We start from the raw sequence: 21508 nt of genomic DNA, 5'->3' as shown, positions 1-21508 counted from the left end.
TTGATGGCCTCAGCCCCTCTATGCTTTGCACATATCACACTCCTATATACAGATATCTCCACTCGCCTGTTGTAAAATTCCTGAAAACAAGCTACCTAATCATTTAAAGGCGTTTTTGGTCCAAATCGATGAGCCTGTGTGACTGCAGACTTATGAATACCACCAGCACGTGTGCTGTGCACTGTGGGGAGTCGCCGATTTCTGAACCAGGAAGGCAGGTACGTATACTTTATACATACTCCCAGGCAGAACCCGTCAAGTGGACTTGGCCTAGCTCTATACACTTGTACTGAGCAAGGCCACACCCTAAGGCCGGTTTCACATTCGCGCTTTTGAGCGCAGCGACGGCCTGCGCACGGCCGCCGCTAAGCCCCGCCCGCTGCCCCGCAGTCTGCGCACAGTCTGCGTTTGGCGGCGCATGCGTCCTTTTGACGGTGCGCCGGGCACAACCAAAATGCAACCGGTTGCGTTTGGCGCTTCTCGGCGCACCGTCAAAAGGACGCATGCGCCGCCAAACGCAGACTGTGCGCAGACTGCGCACGGCCTGCGCCCTCTGTGATGAAGATAGGGGACGCACGACGCATGCAGCGTCATGCGCCCGGAGGCGGAGATACCGGTGGAGGCGGGGCAGGGGACGGGGCTTAGCGGCGGCCGTGCGCAGGCCGTCGCTGCGCTCAAAAGCGCGAATGTGAAACCGGCCTAACTCGTTCCTTGACCGAACACTAGATGGGCACTGGCCGAGAGTATGCAGAACGCATACATCACCGCCAATCCCAGCTCAATAACCCGCGAATCCTCACAGCGCACTTTTTGTGGGATTCAGAAGTCTGCAGTCCCAAAAAGGAGGAGCAGCTGCTGAAATGTACTTTGAATATTAAGTGTACTGCTAGCTTTACGACTGCAGTAAATGTGGCGGGATCAGCTTGCATGTGTTTGATGTCACTCTTGTTCTCCCTTTCTGGGCGGTTGCGAAAGGATAAGGGAGGATAGAGTTTAGGACATATTCAGTATTTCTAAGCCAAAATCAAGAGTGAGTGATAAATACAGAAGTGGGGACGTGTTTCTATTATACTTTTTTTCTGAGTGTTCCACTCCTGGTTTTGGCTTACAAATACTGATGTAAAATACTGACCAAATACTGATAGTGTGACTGTAGCCTTAGTATCGCAGTACGGAGATGTTTTACTGCAATGTGATACCAAGAAGTGGACATGGTCACCAAAGAAGGCCAGCAGCACAGATTTTATTAATTGGCTCTGCAATGCTCACTGTACCCCACATAGCAGTAGGTGATCCTGGTGTGTGGCGCTCCCACAGCAGGAAGGTAAAAATGGCGTAAAGACCATATCGCCAAAAAAAAAACAGTCTTCGGGTGAGCGCACAATTTGTTTCTCTCCTGATCTTTTCACATTCATCCACTACACTTAGGTAGCACCATATTTCTCTCCTTTCCCAAAGGAATTAGATACACAGATTGTGTAACACAATAGGATTAGATACGGACTGTTTCACACACGTTAGAATTAGCTATGTGGCTATGTTTAGTCAGTGTAAAGCCTCATTCAGATGTCTGTGATGCAGGGATGTTCGAATAAGGCTTTACTGCAGCGTCTACAAAGAGCATCAGAAGAGATGAAATTATCACAAAATATTCTCTTCTGATGCGCTTTGTAGACGCAGTAAAGCTTCATTCAGACATCTCTACATCACAGACATCTGAATTTAGTTTTACAGTGAAACAGCAGAGCTGAGTCTGCATTCAGAGCAGTGCTGAACAGGTTAAGCAGCCTGACATTGCACTACTAATACCTGAATACAGGGCCGCCTCCAGGTTTTCGTGGGCACCTTTAACACATATGCAGCAGAAAAATATAGGTATAGTACAATGCCAAATATTTCACTTACTTCTTACATTACATGAGCGATATCAACAGCTCAGAAACCAGACAGTATAGTCCCCCTTCCAGTATTATGGGCAACACATAGTGCTCCATACAGTATAATGAGTCCCATATAATGCTCCATACAGAATAATGAGCCCCATATATTGCTCCATACGAATAAAGAGCCCCATATATTGCTTCATACAGTATAATGAGTCCCATATAATGTTCCATACAGAATCATGTGCCCCATATAATGCTCCATACGAATAATGAGCCCCATATAATGCTCCATACAGTATAATGAGTCCTATATAATGCTCCATACAGAATAATGTGCCCCATATATTGCTCCATGCATTTGGGAATCAGTGACCATAACATGGTAAATTTCAATGTAATTTTCAATCAAACTTTGAAAAGGGGAAATGCCAAAACCTAGAACTTTAAGAAAGCTGATTTCAACAAAATAAGGGAAGAGCTTAAGCGTATAGACTGGGACAATGTCATGGTAACTCGGAATACCGAACATAAATGGGGCATTTTTAAGCAAATACTACTAGAATCCTGCAGAAAACTTTTTTGCAAAGGCATTTGATACTGTTTTATATCATAGCCTTATACTTAAGCTACAGAAGCAAGGACTGGAGGAAACTATATGCAGATAAGTAAGGAATTGGCCAAATGACAGGAAACAAAGAGTTGTCATAAATGGTGCGTTCTCTAAATGGGATATAGTCAGCAGTGGGGACCACAGGGATCTGTACTGGGTGCAGTGGTGAGCCATAGGGATCTGTGTGAGGACCAATTTTTTTTAACCTCTTTATTATTGACCTTGTGGGTGGGATTGAGAGTAAAGCCCCCGTTATCGCTGTAAAGTCACCGATTTTGTGACGTTGCAGCGATATTGCTAGCGATATAGCTGCATGTGATACTTATCTCCGACCGGCTCCCCCGCTGGTAATCGCTGATCGCGCGAGAAGCTGCTGGACCATTCCTCGTCGTCCACTTCCTGCTGGGGCTTCCTGTGGCGCCGACGAGCGAGGCGTGGAGCCGGGCGGGAGGACGCAGGATGGCTGCGTCTGACAGGTAAGTAGCGATCCCCGTCCCCAGCGATGTCGCTGGTGAGATCTGCCTGTGTGGCAGCTCACTAGCGACCACCTAGCGATTCACCAGCGATCCTGACCGTGTCATATCGCTGGTTGGGATCGCTGGTGAGTCACTAGGTGTAACGGTACCCTAAAGTGTCAATCTTTGCTGAAGGCACCAAACTCTGACCTTGACATTACAATACGATCTGAATAAGGAGGAAACACAGCGTCTGGTGATGTCCATGGGTTCAAGACTTCAGGCAGTCATTGCCAACAAAGGGTTTTCAACCAAGTACTAGAAATGAACATTTTAGTTACAATTATTTAATCTGTCCAATTATTTTTGGTCCCTTTAAAATCAGGGTGGCACATGTTAAGGAGCTGAAACTCATAAACCCTTCATCCAATGTTAATGTGGATACCCTCAAATGAAAGCTGAAAGTCTGAACTTCAACTGCATCTGAATTGTTTTGTTTAAAATTCATTGTGGTAATGTCTAGAACCAAAATTAGAACAATATTGTCTCTATCTAAATATATATGGACCTAACTGTATTGCTCCAAACATAAAAAAATGTAAATACTCAACTCTCCTCGCTGGCCGTGGCTGTGCTCTGGACTCCTCAGCACCGCTATATTCTGGCTCTCTACACTGTGACTGTTCAGACAGAGGGCATACAGATATGACATCATCGCGCCCTCTGACCTGAAACATCACAGTCAGACGATGCGGAAGACACTACAGTGGAAGAACAGGGAGAGATAATTATTGCAAGTGCCAGGGCTCTAAGCAAGCGGCGTGGGGGCCCACTCGTGGGTTCTGGCACAGACACCGGGCCCCCATAATGCGCCGGTGTCCCTAATGGCGAGTGATCCCCACCGCTTGTTCAGGGCTCCGGTCTGCTGATGTTGGCCCTGCCTGGCTACCAAGCTGTTCTCACTGCTATAAGTCACTGTCACAGTCCTGTTCTGCTGCGGTGGTGACTTCTGCCAGTGGTAAGAACAGATTAGTAGCGTGGCATTAATAGTACAATGTCAAGTTCCCTGAACTTTGCTCACTGTCATCAATAATGTCTGTAAAGCGCTGTGGAATTAATAGCGCTATATAAATGAGTAAAATAAATAAAATGTGACCTGTGCCAATTTGACCATGGATAGAATAGTATGTCATTTCTTTAATGCGACACTGCGACCGAAGTTACTGTGATTGCATTGAAATTCTGGTGCCATCTTACCTGTGGGTAGGTGGTGCTGTCATCCTGGGGGGTGTCGCCGCTCACACGCTTTGGTGTCATAATGACCACTCTGTGACCTGTCGCCTGTCTGTGACCGACCTTCAGGTCCTCACTGTTGTGAGTTCATTTTCCCCTTCACCATTGAGGTCTGATGAACTCCCTCTTCTGGTGAAGGAAGTTAGTGAGGCTGATTACAAAGCACCTGAGCAGAATGATGATGACTGGAATTGCTGACTGGATATAAGGCAGCCGACACCCTTCTGCCTTGCGGGTGATTTCTCTGAGGGATTCTAGGAGACCAGTCTGATTCCTGCTCCTCAAAAGCTAAGTTTTCTGCTCTGTTTTTTTGCATTTGTGTTTTGGTTTTGTTTTGCCTTGTTTTTCTGGATTTCTGCCTTCCCCTGCTGGGTGAGCTGAATTCCTTTTTGCTCTGTCTTCAGAAAATACCTGAGTACTGATATAGTCTTTTTGAAGCCTAGCGTCTTCAGGTCTTTTTTCCCTATCAGTCTGTTGGCTCTTGTTTTTGAGAGGATTTTGGCGGATTGCAGACAGCAGCTTTTCTATTCTATCCTATTTAGTTAGCTTGGGCCCCATCATTTCCTCAGCCTATCTTTCTATCTGTGTGAGTGTTTTTTCATCTTGCTTCACCGTCATTATATGTTGGGGGCTGCCTATTGCTTTGGGGTCTGCTCTGGGGCAGTTTAGATTTCCCTTTCTGTCTTTAGGCTATGTAGTTCTCCGGCTGTAATCGAGGGGTCTAGGGCACCGTAGGAACCCCCCACGGCTACTACTAGTTGTTGTTGTTGTTGTTAGGTTCAGGGGTCTGCAATCCGATAGCTGCCAACTTCTCTGGTTTTCTGGACTTAGCATTTCTGTTTTTGCCTCCTACGGTGACTCATTGATAACAGAATCACCCGCCATACCGCAGATCCTAGGGTACTCAATAGCAGGAAAGAATTGTAAAAAAAAAAAAAGTGTGTATATTTTTTCCTCTATATCTCTGAGGCCGTAGGGGGAATTTTTTTTTCTCTCAATGGAGATGAAGCAATTGTCTGATCGTGTGGAGCAGCTTGCTGCGGAAGTGCGGGGAATTTTCGCCTACCTTGCTTATTCACATGCTGCTGAACCAAAGATCCCTACTCCTGATGTGTTTTTTGGGGATCGGTCTAAATTTTTGAATTTCAAAAATAATTGTAAATTATTTTTTGCCTTGAAGCCTAACTCGTCAGGGAGCTCCGTTCAGCAGGTTAAAATTGTCATCTCTTTGCTGCGTGGCAATCCCCAGGATTGGGCGTTTTCTTTGAAACCAGATGATCCTATTCTGTCTAATGTGAACGCATTTTTTCAAGCTTTGGGGTTGTTGTATGACGAACCTAATGCTATTGATCAGGCTGAAAAGACCCTGTTGGCATTGAGCCAGGGTCGAGATTCTGCAGAATTGTACTGTCAAAAATTCCGAAAGTGGGCGGTCCTTACTACCTGGAATGATAATGCCTTGGCAGCTCTCTTTCGGAAGGGTTTGTCAGAAGCCGTAAAAGATACTATGGTGGGATTTCCTGTTCCCTCTGGTCTTGACGATTCTATGTCATTAGCCATTCAGGTTGATCGGCGTTTACGTGAACGCAGGACTGCACGAGAGGTGTTGCCACCTGTTGAACAAGTGTCTGAACCTATGCAATGTGATAGAGTTTCGTCCAGGGAGCAAGGTCAGGAGTTCAGAAGGCGTAATAAGCTGTGTTTTTTTTGTGGAGATGCCTCGCATATTATTTCTGTCTGTCCTAAACTAGAGAAACGTTTTGTACACACGTTTTCTGTGGGTGGTGTTCAACCTAAGTTTCTTCTGGCAATTACTCTGATCTGCTCCCTGTCCACATTTTCCGCCAAGGCTTTTGTGGATTCGGGAGCAGCCCTGAACCTAATGGACTTGGATTTTGCTAAACGTTGTGGATTTCCGATGACACCTCTGCGGATGCCTATCCCTTTGAGGGGGATTGATGCTACTCCTTTGGCGAAAAATAGTTTTGGACCCAGGTGGTAATGCGGGTCGCCCCAGACCATCAAGAAAATTGCAGATTTTTGGTGTTGCATAATTTGCATGATACCATTGTTCTGGGGTTTCCCTGGTTGCAAATTCATAATCCAGTTTTGGATTGGAAATCTGTGTCTGTGGTGAGTTGGGGTTGTCGGTGTGCCCTTAGTGAGGCTCCGGTTTTTTTCCACCTCTCCTCAGTCGCATGATGTTCCTGACTATTTGGCGGACTTTTATGGTGTATTTAGTGAGAATGAGTCTGCGTCTTTGCCTCCTCATAGGAGTTATGACTGTGCAATTGAACTGAGCCCGGGGTGTAAATTTCCCAAGGGTCGGCTCTTCAATTTATCTGTACCCGAGCACGAGGCTATGCGATCCTATATTAAAGAGGCGTTGGAGAAGGGTCATATTAGACCATCCTCTTCACCCTTAGGTGCCGTTTTTTTTTTCGTGGCCAAAAAGGATGGTTCATTAAGGCCTTGTATTGATTATCGTGCCCTCAACAAAATTACTATTAAATATCAGTATCCGTTACCCCTGATTTCGGATCTATTCTCCAGAGTTAAAGATGCTTGCTGGTTTACCAAGCTTGACCTCAGGGGGCGTATAATCTTATCCGCATTAAGCATGGGGATGAATGGAAGACGGCGTTTAATACTCCGGAGGGACATTTTGAGTACCTGGTGATGCCGTTTGGGCTCACTAATGCCCCTTCTGTCTTCCAGTGCTTCATGAACGACATTTTCCGGGACTTTGTGGATACATTTTTTGATTATCTATCTGGATGATATTTTGATCTTCTCCAAGGATTGGGATTCTCATGTGGAACATGTTCGGACTGTGTTCCGGATCTTGAGGGAGAATTCCCTGTATGTCAAAGGATCGAAATGCCTTTTTGGGGTACCGAGGATTTCATTTTTGGGATTCATTTTGTCTCCGACAACTATTGAAATGGTACAGGCCATTTATGATTTGGTTCAGCCCACTTCTTTGAAGGCCCTCCAGAAGTTTTTGGGTTTTGCTAATTTTTATCGGAAATTTATAGCAAAATTTTCTAGTATTGCCAAGCCATTGACTGATCTGACTAAGAAGGGTGCTGATGTGTTGAATTGGTCTCCGGAGGCTGTTTCTTCCTTTCAGGAGCTGAAGCGAAGATTCACTTCTGCCCCGCTTTTGCGGCAACCTGATGTCTCACTCCCGTTCCAGGTAGAGGTGGACGCTTCTGAGATTGGTGCAGGAGCTGTTTTGTCCCAAAAGTATCCTGTAACATCTAAAATGAATCCCTGTGCTTTCTTTTCCGGAAAGTTCTCTCCATCTGAACGTAACTATAATGTGGGGAATTGGGAACTGTTAGCCTTGAAATGGGCATTTGAGGAGTGGAGACATTGGTTGGAGGGAGCTAAACATCAAGTCGTGGTCCTCACTGACCACAAGAATTTGACTTACCTGAGTCGGCCATACGCTTGAACCCTAGACAGGCTAGGTGGGCCTTGTTTTTTACACGTTTTGATTTTGTGGTCTCTTCTTCCTGGCACTAAGAATGTCAAGGCTGATGCTCTCTCTAGGAGCTTCTTTGCTGATTCTCCTGTGGTGACCAAGCCTGCTACCATCTTAGGCGAAGGTGTAGTTTTTTCTGCCATCTCGCCCGATTTGAGACGTGCTCTGGAAGAGTTCCAGGAGGACAAACCTGAGCGTTGTCCCAGTGGAAAGTTGTATGTTTCTGACCAGTGGAAGAAGAGAGTGATGTCTGAAGTTCATTGCTCTGCATTGGCTGGTCATCCAGGTATTTTTGGTACTAGAGATCTGGTGAGTCGGTCTTTTTGGTGGCCCGCCTTGTCTCGTGATGTCAGAAATTTTGTGCAGTCCTGTGGGACTTGCTCCCGGTCTAAACCTTGTTCTCGCTCTAGTGGGTTGTTGATGCCTTTGCTGGTCCCCAGGAGGCCATGGACCCATATTTCAATGGATTTCATCTCTGATATGCCTGTCTCTCAGAGAATGACTGTTATTTGGGTGATTTGTGATAGGTTCTCTAAGATGGCTCATCTTGTACCACTCCCTAAGTTGCCATCTTCCTCTGAGTTGGTGCCCCTGTTTTTGCAACAGGTGGTTCGCTTGCACGGGATTCCTGAGAACATTGTATCTGACAGAGGTGTTCAGTTTGTGTCTAGATTTTGGAAGACTTTCAGTTCCAAGCTGGGAATTCAGTTGTCCTTCTCCTCTGCTTCTCACCCTCAGACCAATGGGCAGACGGAGAGAACAAACCAGACCTTGGAGTCGTATTTGAGATGTTTTATTTCCGCTGATCAGGATGATTGGGTTTCATTTTTGCCCTTGGCCGAATTTGCTTTAAATAATAGAGCTAGTTCTGCCACTTTGATGTCACCTTTTTTTTGTAACTTTGGGTTTCATCCTCGATTTTCTTCAGGGCAGGTGGAGCCTTCTGCCTGCCCAGGTGTTGACACTGTGGTGGAGAGAATGCACCAGATCTGGGACCAAGTAGTGGATAAGTTATCTCTCTCCCAGGAAAAGGCCCAGCAGTTTTCCAACCGACATAGGACCATTGGTCCCCAGTTTAAGGTTGGTGATATGGTTTGGTTATCATCAAAAAATATCGCTATGAAGGTGGCTTCTCCTAAGTTTAAGCCTAGATTTATTGGACCTTACAAAATTTTGGAGATTATTAATCCGGTCTCTTTTCGTTTGGCTCTTACTGTCACTTTTAAAATTCAAAATGGGTTTCATAAGTCCTTGTTGAAGAGGTTTGTTGAACCAGTTGTTCCTGGGGTGGCACCTCCGGACCCTGTATTAGTTGAAGGTAACATGGAATATGAAGTAGAGAAGATACTGGATTCCCGTCTGGCTAGACGGAGACTCCAGTATTTGGTTAAGTGGAAGGGTTATGGTCAGGAGGATAATTCCTGGGTCTCTGCCTCTGATATTCATGCCAAAAGATTGGTGCGTGCCTTTCATCGGGCTCACTCTGATCGCCCTGGTGGTGTGGATGAGGGTTCGGTGACCCCCTCCTCAAGGGGGAGGTACTGTTGTGAGTTCATTTTCCCCTTCACCATTGAGGTCTGATGAACTCCCTCTTCTGGTGAAGGAAGATAGTGAGGCTAATTACAAAGCACCTGAGCAGAATGATGATGACTGGGTGACTGGAATTGCTGACTGGATATAAGGCAGCCGACACCCTTCTGCCTTGCGGGTGATTTCTCTGAGGGATTCTAGGAGACCAGTCTGATTCCTGCTCCTCAAAAGCTGGCTCTTGTTTTTGAGAGGGTTTTGGCGGATTGCAGACAGCAGCTTTTCTATTCTGTCCTATTTAGTTAGCTTGGGCCCCATCATTTGCTCAGCCTATCTTTCTATCTGTGTGAGTGTTTTTTCATCTTGCTTCACCGTCATTATATGTTGGGGGCTGCCTATTGCTTTGGGGTCTGCTCTGGGGCAGTTTAGATTTCCCTTTCTGTCTTTAGGCTATGTAGTTCTCCGACTGTGATCGAGGGGTCTAGGGCACCGTAGGAACCCCCCACGGCTACTGCTAGTTGTTGTTGTTAGGTTCAGGGGTCTGCAATCCGATAGCTGCCAACTTCTCTGGTTTTCTGGACTTAGCTAGTATTTCTGTTTTTGCCTCCTACGGTGACTCATTCATAACACTCACACTAGTTGAGGATTCCTGCAGTGCGGTCACCACGCTACAGGATCACCTGCTGTGCTGGTCATTGTGGTGCCACAGAAGCCTGTGACACCACATTCCCTGCTGAAGAACAAAGAGCAGAGAGGAAAGCAGACAAGACAGAAGAAAGAAGAGAGACAACAGTGTTATGATTGAGTCACCGTAGGAGGCAAAAACAGAAATGCTAGCTAAGTCCAGAAAACCAGAGAAGTTGGCAGCTATCGGATTACAGACCCCTGAACTTATAAACACAACTAGCAGTAGCCGTGGGGGGTTCCTACGATGCCCTAGACCCTTCGATCACAGCCGGAGATATAAATAGGCCTAAAGAAAGAAAGGGGAAATCTAAACTGCCCCAGAGCAGACCCCAAAGCAATAGGCAGCCCCCCACAAATAATGACGGTGAAGCAAGATGAAAACACAAACACAGACAGAAAGATAGGCTGAGCAAAGACGGGACCCAAACTAACTATATAGAAAAGGACAGGAAGGCTGCTGTCTGCAATCCGTGAAAAACCCTATGAAAATAAGAGCCAACAGACTGACAGTGAAAAATGCCCTGAAGACGCTAGGCTTCAAAAAGCTATGTCAGTACTCAGGCATATACTGAAGACAGAGCTACAGGCAAAAGGAGATTCAGCTCACCCCAGCAGGGGATGGCAGAATCCAGAAAAGAAAGGAAAACAAAAACTAAACACAAATGCAACAGGCAAAGCAAAAAACTTAGCTTTAGGAGAGCAGGAATCAGACTGGTGTCCTAGGAGTCCACAGAGAAATCACCCGCAGGGCAGAATGGGCGAGGCAGCCTTATATCCAGTCTGTGACTCCACTCAGCCAGTCATCATCATTAGTCTCAGGTATCTGATAATCAGGCTCACTACCTTTCCTTACCAGAAGAGGGAGTTCCCCGGGCCTCAGTGATGAATGGGAAAATGAACTCACAACACAACAGCTGTAAGTGTTTTGATGCCTGCTCAATCTCTCTTCATCCACCCAATTCCCCCCCATCCCCCTGCCCTTTCTCCTTTTTACCCCCGCCACCCCCTTTGCGCCGCCTCCTTGCGCAGTTAGCAGCCTCCGAGCGTTGATTGGTGACACAGTTCACCGATCAACACTTGTGCTCGCTTTTCTTTTTCAACCACTTTGCGCCACCTCCGTACGCACATCCAGCAGCCGACGAGCTTTGATTAGTGACTCAGTTTACTGATCAGAGCTCGTGCCTGCTGTTTTCCATTTTTCTTTCTAACCCCCCTTGCGCCACCCCCATGCGCACATCCAGCAGCCGCTGAGCTTTGATTTGTGACACAGTTTATTGATCATGCCTGTTGTTTTCCATTTTTCTTTCTAACTCCCCTTGTGCTGCCACCCCCGTACGCACATCCAGCATCCGCTGAGCTTTGATTAGTGACGCAGTTCTCCTCATCTTCCTCCTCGGGTTCTGCTGAACCGCCATGCAGACGTCTTAGGACAGAAGATGAGGCAGCACCCACCGTTCCAGGAGATGAAGATGAACCAGCGCACCCCATTGCGGACCCTGTGTGGACCTCGCCCCCCCACCCCCCGAAAATTACGACCCACTGATTCCTGATTTCGTGGCGGAGTCAGGAATCAAGTTTGACACCACCAGCCTCAAAGAAATAGACTTTTTCAAAGTCTTTTTCTCTTAGGATTTTGTTAACCTCATGGTGGGCTATTCTAATTTATATGCTCGTCAATTTTTGACAAAACTCCGGTTCCTCATTTTCTAACTGGTCTACTATAGACGCAGTTGAAATGATGCAGTTTTGGGGCCTGGTGCTTCACATGGGGATCATGAAGAAGCCAGAACTACGGCAATATTGGAGTGTTGATGTTTTATACAACACTCCAGTATTCCGAATGGTCATGGCCCGGACGTGTTTTTAGGCCACCCACAAATTCCTGCATTATACCGATAATGCACAGTGTCCCCCATGAGATGACCCCAACTTTTACCGTCGGATCAAAGTTCGACTGGTCATCGAACACTTCAACAAAAAGTTTGCTGAAGTGTACTTGCCTCAAAGGGAGGACATCTGAGTGGATGAGTCCGAAGGGAAGGCTCAGATTCCATCAGTACCTGCCGAGCAGGAGGGCCAGGTACGGAATTAAACTCTATAAGATGTGTGATAGTACCTCAGGGTACACCCACAGGTTTAGAGTTTACGAAGGGAAGGACACCAGGATAGAACCCCCTGAATGTCCCCTTTCCTGGGAGTGAGTGGGAAAATTGTGTGGGATTTGGTGCACCCACTGCTGGATAAAGGTTATCACCGCTACACCGATAATTTTTATACCAGCATCCCACTCTTCAAATCCCTCTCTGTGCGAGGTACTGCAACCTGCGGTACTGTCCGCAAAAATCAGAGCGGACTCCCGAAAACGCTACTTTGATGGATGCTCAGGTGACAGCAGAGCCCGATGTAGCGACCACTTGCTGGTGGTCAAGGACAAGAGGGATGTCTTTTTCTTGACCACCATACACAGTGATGGCAGCGCCCTCAGCACAGTACAAGGTACCTCTACACAGGTCTGCAAACCGAACTGTGTACTGGGGTACAACCAAAATATGGAGGACGTTGATCTCTCTGATGAACTTCTCCAACCATACAGTGATTTGAGAAAGGCCAAGGTGTGGTACAAGAAGCTGGCCGTGCACATTGTACAAATGGCTATGCTCAACGCTTTCCTGCTGTCACGATGTGCAGGCCACACCAATATTGTATCTTCAGTTCCAGGAGGTAGTGGTTAAAGCCCTGATATTTGGCACTCAGGAAGGAGCAGGCATCAGTACTTCCGGAACTGAAGGTGCTCATATCGTACCAGGTCAGCATTTCCCAGTGGTGGTCTTGCAAACTGGATAAAAAGGTAAGTCGCCAAAAAAGGTGCCGAGTGTGTTACATAAGTGGAATACGCAAGGACACCATTTATCAATGCGACACCTGCCCCCAAAAACTGGCCTGTGTATGAAAGATTGCTTCAAACTGTACCACACCTCAATGCACTACTAATTTACTTAAATTTACATAACAGGTAACAGTAGATTAGTTCCAAAAAGGGGGCACTTGTTGGGCATTGCCACTGTTTTATGCACATCTAGCTAAGTTCATTGGGGGTCTAGTTTCCAAAAAGCGGTCATTTGTAGGGGGTTTTCACTGCTTAGGCACATCAGGGGCTCTCCAAATGCGACATGGCGTCAGATCTCAATTCCAGCCTATTTTGGTTTGGAAAAGTCAAGTGGCACTACTTCCCTTCGGAGCCCTGCCATGCGCCCAAACAGTGGTTCCCCCCACATATGGGGTATCGGCGTACTCAGGACAAATTGGACAACAACTTTTGGGGTCCAATTTCCCCTGTTAAGCTTGGGAAAATAAAAAATGGGGGACTAAGCGATCATGTTTGTGGAAAAAATTTGAGCTTTTATTTATACGCCCGGGCGTTATAAACTTTAGTGAAGCACTTAGGGGTTCAAAGTGCTCACTAAACATGTAGATAAGTTCCTTGGGGGGTCTATTTTCCAAAATGGGGTCACTTGTGGGGTGTAGTCACTGTATAGGCACATCAGGGGCTCTCCAAACGCGACATGGCGTCAATTCCAGCCAATTTTGGTTTGAAAAAGTCAAATGGTGCTCCTCCTCCGAGCCCTGCCGTGCGCACAAACAGTGGTTTTCCCCCACATATGGGGTTTCTGTGCACTCAGGAGAAATTGCACAACAACTTTATCTGTCCATTTTCTCCTTTTACCCTTGTGAAAATAAAAAAAAATTTGCCTAAAGATCATTTTTGTGACTAAAAAGTTAAATGTTCACACCTGAAGGGATAATAAACTTCTTTAATGTGGTTTTGATCAGCTTGAGGGGTACAGTTTTTAGAATGGTGTCAGTTTTGGGTATTTTCTGCCATATAGACCCCTCAAAGTGACTTCAAATGTGAGGTGGTCCCTAAAAAAAAATGGTTTTTGTAAATTTTGTTGTAAAAATGAGAAATCACTGGTCACTTTTAACCCTTATAACTTCCTAACAAAACAAATTTTTGTTTCCAAAATTGTGCTGATGTAAAGTAGACACATGGGAAATGTTTTTTATTAACTATTTTGAGACATTTCTCTGTTTTAATGGCATAAAAATTCAAAGTTTGAAAATTGCAAAATTTTCAACATTTTCGCCAAATTATCGTTTTTTTACACAAACGCAAGTTATAGCGAAGAAATTTTACCACTAACGTGAAGTACACTATGTCACGTAAAATGAATCTCAGAATCGCCAAGATCTGTTGAAGTGTTCCAGAGTTATTACCTCATAAAAGGACAGTGGTTCGAATTGTAAAAATTGGCCCGGTCATTAACGTTAACCCTCGGAGGTAAAGGGGTTAAAGGAGTTTGAACAGCAAATCTTGAAGCCTGTCTGAATGGAAATCTTTGCCTTTAGAAAGACCTTACTGAAGCACTATAGTACTTTGTGTCTTGTTGCTGTCCTCAGTCTTGCCATGGTGTATGACCTGTGACATGAAACTGTCTTCCAAAACATCACCTTTGCAGCAGAGTTTGTCTTTTCCTCACCCAGTTTTAAAGGGACTCTGTCGGCTCAGAATGACTGTTGAAACCAAGTATAGATGCTTGGTGCATCATGTTGTGGCCAATCATTTAAATGCACCGTCCCAGCGGCTTGTTTCCCGCAATCTCCGTCCATCACCCAAACAACAATGCCGAGGATTTTTTCTCCTTCGTCTCATTGGGGGACACAGAGACTGTGGGTGTATGCTACTGCCGTCTGGAGGCTGACACTAGGTATACAAAAAAACAAGTTAGCTCCTCCTCCGCCACATACACCCTCGCCCCGATAGCGGGCGGAAACCAGTTTTTTGCTTAGTGTCTTTGGAGGCACACGCAGTCTGGTGTTTCCAGACTAATTTTTCTGTAGTTCGCTATGAAGAGGAGATAGGGGCGACGGATCCTATAGAAAGGGTCCGATCTCCCCCAACCAACAACGGGCGAGCACGCGTTGAGCATCGCTCCGCGTATCCTTTCCCGCACCGAGGGACACCTCTGGGACTTTTCCCCAGACATCTATTTTTTACCTTGTTTATTATTTTTATGAAGATGAAGGGGCAACGCATCCTATTGAAAGGATCCGATTTCCCCAAACCAGCAACGGGCGACCACGTGTGAGTGTCCCTCCACGTTGTTCTCTCCCGCGACGTGGGACATTATGCCGGACTCAGCCCTGTCCACCCCTTGGTATCGAAACCATGGGCTTGCACAGAGGCACAAGACCAGTCTGTGCGGCCCCCACTGCTCCACCAACGCAGAACGGCGGTGCGGCAGGGTGGGCGGACGGTCCCTCTCCTCCCCCCTACAGGGCTGATGGAGTTAGGGTGCCTGCACCGTCCATAGGGACGATACCTCAGGTCTTGATGGTAAGTATGAGGAGGGCCCTGGGCGCGGCAGGAGCGGGAGCGTTTGGCCCCAGCAGGAACGTGGCACCAGCAGCCCCAACCCCACAGCGCCCCCCCCCCCTCGCCGCCGCCGCCGGCCGACCCCCCGAAACCCCCCCCCAAAGGGGTCGCTCATCTTGTGGGGGTTGCGTTGGTCTTACCAGCGGGCAGCAGGTATAACTCCTCCGGGGCTTCGGCCTGGGCCGTGGGCGGAAGTCCCGCCCCACGCGTGACGTCACTTCCGGCGCTGCCCCCGGTGACTAGGGCGGGCGCCGGATTTAATGGAGGCCCCGGCTGCAGAGCAGAGTAGGCCACGCAGGCAGCTTACTGAAGGGAGCAGCAGCCCCGGAGAGCGCCGCAATACGTACAGAACTTCAGGAGGACGGGGAGACACACGCAGGAGCGGGTAAGTGCGACCCCGTCCCGAAGCCGCACTAGTGTATTGCAGGGTTCCCTCCTCCTCCTCCCTTCTCAAAACTTTGAATTTTTTTTTTTTTTTGGGGCCTGTGCCAGCAGTAATGTCCGTAAAAGGGAAGACGCACACGTTCTTTTATGCCGCATGCTTTTCCTGTGGGGTTATGTTCCCTCGAGCACAGACTAGTAAATTATGTGAAGCCTGTGACTCCGAACGCGCCCAGGAGCCCTCCCCTGCGACTGAGCCCAGGAGTTCAGACCCCCCAGAATGGGCGTTATCCCTCTCTCAGTCTATGGTGTCGCTCACAAAGGCGATTGAGACCCTTCAGGCCCCGGATAGGGGTAGAGATGACGGCTTGCCTGTTTGGGAAGGTTCATCCTCCCCTCAAGAGCCTCTGGCCTGCAGGGGCCGCACGCTCTCTAGGCAGACGCATAGGAAGAGAACCCACACTGCGTCTCCAGGCCCCTCCGGTGCTTCGGCGTTTGCGAGTGTGGCTTCGCGCTCGCCGTCACCCTTTTCTGGCAGCGAGCAGAGTTCAGGGGGTGATGTGGAAGAAGCCTTGGACCTGGATACCCCGGGGTGTCGGGAGACGGTAGACAGTCTTATTGAAGCTGTCAATCAGACCCTGGGTATCGAAGAAGATGTCGCCCTAACCGCAGGTCATAAGGTTTCATTTAAAAAGGCCAGAAAGCCACATAGAGTGTTTAATACGCACCCTGAATTTGAGGACATAGTGCAGCGGCACAGGGAACATCCTGACAAACGTTTTTCGGGACAAAAGACGCTTCAGGCAAGATATCCGTTTGCACAGGAGCTCTGTAGTAAATGGGCGGAATCTCCGGTGGTAGATCCCCCAGTGTCCCGCCTGGCCTCAAGATCCCTGTTGTCAGTGCCTAGCGGCTCGGCCATTAAGGACCCCACGGATCGACTCATAGAAGGCTTAGCGCGTTCAGTGTATGAGGCATCAGGGTCGGCGCTCTTCCCTTGCTTTGCAGCAACATGGGTAGCTAAGGCCATGATGTCCTGGTCAGATTCATTGAATAGGATCCTGCACGATAAGGAATTGCCAACAGAGGTGGCCGAGATAGAGAGTCAGATCGCGATGGCGGGTGACTATTTAATTAATGCATCTTTGGATGCGGCCAATAGCGCGTCGCTATCGGCAGCAAATGCAGTCGCTATTAGGAGAGCCTTATGGTTAAGGCTATGGCGGGCTGATTCGGTTTCGAAGAAATCTTTGACTTCCCTGCCTTTTCAGGGTAGCCGGTTATTTGGGGAAAAATTAGATAAGCTAATTTCGGACGCGATGGGAGGAAAAAGCAGTTTTCTCCCTCAACAGAAGATGAAGATGCCATTTCGGCAGCCTCAGGCGCGCTTTCGAGCATTTCGTACCCCTGGGTGGACGGCAGCAGCCAGTACTTCCACCCCAGCGCGCTATAGCCAGGACAAGGAACGTCAGGTCACGTACAAAGCCAACCCGCTGGGTAGGATGCGGGGCCGCCCGCCCATATCAAGGGGGGCTAGGTCCCAGAGGCCCTCAGCAAAATGACTCGAGACATTCGGTACCCGAGGGCAGCAGGATAGGCGGACGCCTGCTCCAGTTCAGCCGCATCTGGGTCGCAGTGGCGCGCGACGCATGGGTGGCAGAATTAGTTTCTTCTGGGTACAAAATAGAGTTTGTAAGACATCCGCCAAACTGATTTTTTCGTTCCCGGGTTCCCAAAACGGAGTTCCGAGCAGAAGCATTACGAGAAGCCGTCGAGGGGCTGCGGCTCAAGGGGGTCATTGTCCCTGTACCAAGGGGCGAAAGAACCCAGGGTTTTTATTCCAACCTGTTCGCAGTACCCAAGAAGGATGGAACAGTAAGACCAGTTCTGGACCTAAAGCTCCTGAACAGGTTCATCAAAGTCAGGCATGGAGTCTCTCCGGTCGGTCATATCCTCCATGGAGCAGGGGGAATATCTGGCCTCGATCGATGTTCAGGATGCCAATCTACATATTCCTATTTTTCCCCCGCATCAGAGATTCCTACGGTTTGCAATCGAGGGGCGGCATTTCCAATTTGTGGCCCTGCCTTTCGGGTTGGCCATGGCCCCCAGGACATTCACGAAAGTGATGGCAGTTGTTACTGCCCTTCTGCACTTTCGGGGCATAGTGGTTCTGCCGTACCTCGACGACCTTCTGGTAAAGGGCCCGTCCTTTCCAGCATGCAAAGAGAATGTCAGCATCACACTAGATACCTTATCTCGTCTAGGATGGGTAATCAACAGACAAAAGTCATCCCTTACCCCAACCCAGAGGATCCTGTTCCTGGGGATGATTTTCGATACCTCCCGAGGGTTGGTGATTCTCCCTCAGGACACGGTTCGGGCACTGCGGCAGGGAGTTCGGAGACTTCAACAGCCAGGCCATCACACTATTCATTTCGGGATAAGAGTGCTAGGAAGAATGGTGGCGGCGATGGAAGCAGTTCCGTTCGCTCAATTTCATCTCCGTCCCCTACAGCATGCTCTCTTAGCGTCCTGGGACAGGAGTCCGTTCTCGCTCAATCATCAGTGCAGGTTGTCCTCTCAGGTCCGACAGGCTCTTCAGTGGTGGACACGCGACTCTTCTCTTCGTCAGGGGAAGCCCCTTCATCCAGATCATTGGTTAGTAGTCACGACCGATGCGAGTCTTTCCGGTTGGGGGGCAATTCTTCGCCACCACACGGCTCAGGGACAATGGTCACCTCAAGAAGCATGTCTCCCTATCAATTTGTTGAAGATTCGAGCAGTGAGGTTGGCACTACAGCAGTTTCAGCACTTGCTGGCAGGGCGTCCGATCCGGATTCAATCAGACAACGCCACGGCAGTGGCATACGTGAATCACCAGGGAGGCACGCGCAGCAGGGCAACCATGAGCGAGATAGGCCATGTGCTCCGCTGGGCCGAGAGGAACCACTCGATAATTTCAGCGGTTCACATTCCAGGCGTAGAAAATTGGGCGGCAGATTTCCTAAGCCGTCAGGGGATCGCAGCCGGGGAATGGTCGCTGCACCCCGAAGTTTTTCAGCAAAAATGCCAGCGGTGGGGAACTCCGGACGTGGACCTGATGGCATCCAGGGAAAACGCCAAAGTAGGCGTGTTTGTCACACGGTGCCGGGACCCGCAAGCGATCGCAGTAGATGCGTTGGTCCTACCATGGAACCAATTTCGGCTCCCATACTTGTTTCCCCCGTTGCCACTTCTCCCGAGAGTCATCAGGAAGATCAAGAGGGAGGGGGTTCCGGCAATTCTGCTGGCCCCGGACTGGCCCCGTCGGGCATGGTACGCGGAGCTGGTGCAGCTCATCGCAGACGTACCTTGGCGGCTACCAGAGCGACCAGACTTACTGTCTCAGGGGCCGATCTGCCACCCGAACTTAGAGGCCCTGGGTTTGACGGCATGGCCGTTGAATCTTGGATTCTGACCCAGGCGGGGTTTGGGCGCGACGTAGTGGAGACAATGGTGAGTGCCCGAAAGCCGGCCTCGTCAAAAATTTATCATAACACGTGGAAAGTTTTCTTGCTGTGGTGTCGAGAACACAAGGTTCCGCCGTTGTCTTTTTCGGTTCCCAACATCCTGGCATTTCTTCAGTCCGGCCTGGACGCAGGGTTAGCGCCAAGTTCCCTTAGGAGGCAGATATCAGCCCTGTCAGTCCTTTTTCAGCGAAGGATCGCTACTAATTTGCAGGTCAGGACGTTCATGCAAGGGGTCGCTCATCTGGTACCCCCCTTTAGGGCACCCTTAGAGGCCTGGGACCTTAATCTGGTTCTGACGGTCCTGCAGGAAGCCCCGTTTGAGCCATTACAGGAAATTCCATTGTCATATCTCTCCAGGAAGGTTGTGTTCTTGGTAGCCATAATGTCCATTAGGCGGGTCTCGGAGTTGGGGGCATTATGTTGTAAAGCTCCGTACTTGACCTTTTTTAGAGATAAGGTAGTCCTTAGACCGCCGCTGCCTTTTTTGCCGAAGGTTGTATCCTCTTTCCATATTAATGAGGACATTGTTCTTCCTTCGTTTTGTCCAGCGCCAGTTCACAGAGTTGAAAAGGCGCTCCACACGTTGGATCTAGTGAGAGCTCTCAGAAGGTACGTGGCAAGGACAGCACCTTTTCGCCAGACACTCGTTGTTTGTAATCCCCAAAGGGCGCAGGAAGGGGCTCGCAGCCTCACGGTCAACCATAGCCAGATGGATTCGCCTGACTATTCAGGAGGCTTACCGTATTAGGGGCACGCCAATTCCAAAAGGGATAGGGGCGCACTCGACTCGAGCAGTGGGCGCCTCTTGGGCGCTTCGGCACCAGGCTTCAGCGGACCAGGTGTGCAAGGCAGCAACCTGGTCCAGCCTGCACACTTTTTGTAAGCATTACAATGTGCATACTCAGGCTTCGTCAGATGCGAGCCTGGGCAGGAAAATTCTCCAAGCAGCAGTAGCACACCTCTAGACAGGAAGGCATGCGGCTTGGATCGGTGAGTGACTTCCCACCCAGAGACTGCTTTAGGACGTCCCACAGTCTCTGTGTCCCCCAATGAGACGGAGAAACATGGATTTTTGTGAGTACTCACCGTAAAATCCTTTTCTCTGAGACGCTCATTGGGGGACACAGCACCCACCCTAATAGCCAGTTGGCTCGTGTTTATTTAATTAACATAATTTCTTGTTTTTGGTAGGGTGGTCCTTTTCAGACACATGATTTTTTGCGGTAAGGCTAGATTATTTTTATGTCCTCCTACTGCTTTTGCACTAAACTGGTTTCCGCCCGCTATCGGGGCGAGGGTGTATGTGGCGGAGGAGGAGCTAACTTGTTTTTTTGTATACCTAGTGTCAGCCTCCAGACGGCAGTAGCATACACCCACAGTCTGTGTCCCCCAATGAGCGTCTCGGAGAAAAGGATTTTACGGTGAGTACTCACAAAAATCCATGTTTCAGCACTATAAAAAGGCAAAGCTTATTAGTGACCCCTAAAACGCATATATGGACATATTACAAGGATTATAATTTACTTAATAACAAATCAGAATCACAGTGAAAATGAGCTTCAGGCTAATAACTAATTGGTTTCACTTTCTGGCTTTGTCAGGGGGTCAGATCTGGAATCTGTTTACAGCAATTGAGAAGAAAAAGCTTTTTTCTTACACGTATCAAAACGTAGAGTAGCAAATGGAGTTCTAAGACCTCATCTTTCCAGAATTCATCGTGGAGTGAAGAAATGTCTACAAATGAACCGTTACCGTAGTTTATTTACTATACAAACACTAGTGTCTTGTATGCTAAAATCTTTATATTGTTAAATATCTTCAAAACTATCTGAATTTATTTTTAACACCTGTGACCCTAAGTGAGAGGACCTAAGTATTCTGTGTCTGACCTCCTAGATGTGAGAAGTCCTCATTATTGATTTATACCGGCATCACAACTCTAGTAAAATACCATTTAAAATGTATAGTTGCATGTTTTTTCAACAGCTTATCTTCTTTCTATTCAGTTCCCTATAATATTGGATCCTCTGAGTGGAGATCTTCTACATAAGAGAATTTTTCTGATTGACCCTTCAAGGATGGATCTGGACAGAGACAAGATGGTGGAGAGGATATTCCACCTCACCTTAGAGATCCTCTTCCGGCTTACTGGAGAGGTGAGAGATTCTGATGACGTCATATTACATCATTCTTATCTATGGGATTAACAGATGGACAGAACTGGAGAGGTGAG

General features: G+C 48.1%; 1 protein-coding gene across 3 annotated transcripts in view; it reads left to right on the top strand.

Annotated features, from left to right (window-relative positions):
* The window catches only part of LOC141055780 (uncharacterized), a 79860-nt gene that overhangs the window by 47169 nt on the left and 11183 nt on the right, over nucleotides 1-21508 (top strand). For all 3 annotated transcript variants that reach the window (XM_073552484.1, XM_073552485.1, XM_073552483.1), the window contains exon 8: nucleotides 21282-21431. In XM_073552484.1, coding sequence (XP_073408585.1) covers nucleotides 21282-21431 — 150 coding nt within the window. The remainder of the gene's footprint in view (nucleotides 1-21281; nucleotides 21432-21508) is intronic.

This window comes from Dendrobates tinctorius, unplaced genomic scaffold (assembly GCF_039654945.1).
Source record: "Dendrobates tinctorius isolate UK_male_01 unplaced genomic scaffold, ASM3965494v1 ptg000192l, whole genome shotgun sequence".
Taxonomy (NCBI): domain Eukaryota; kingdom Metazoa; phylum Chordata; class Amphibia; order Anura; family Dendrobatidae; genus Dendrobates; species Dendrobates tinctorius.
This window is presented reverse-complemented; position numbering and strand designations above follow the sequence as displayed.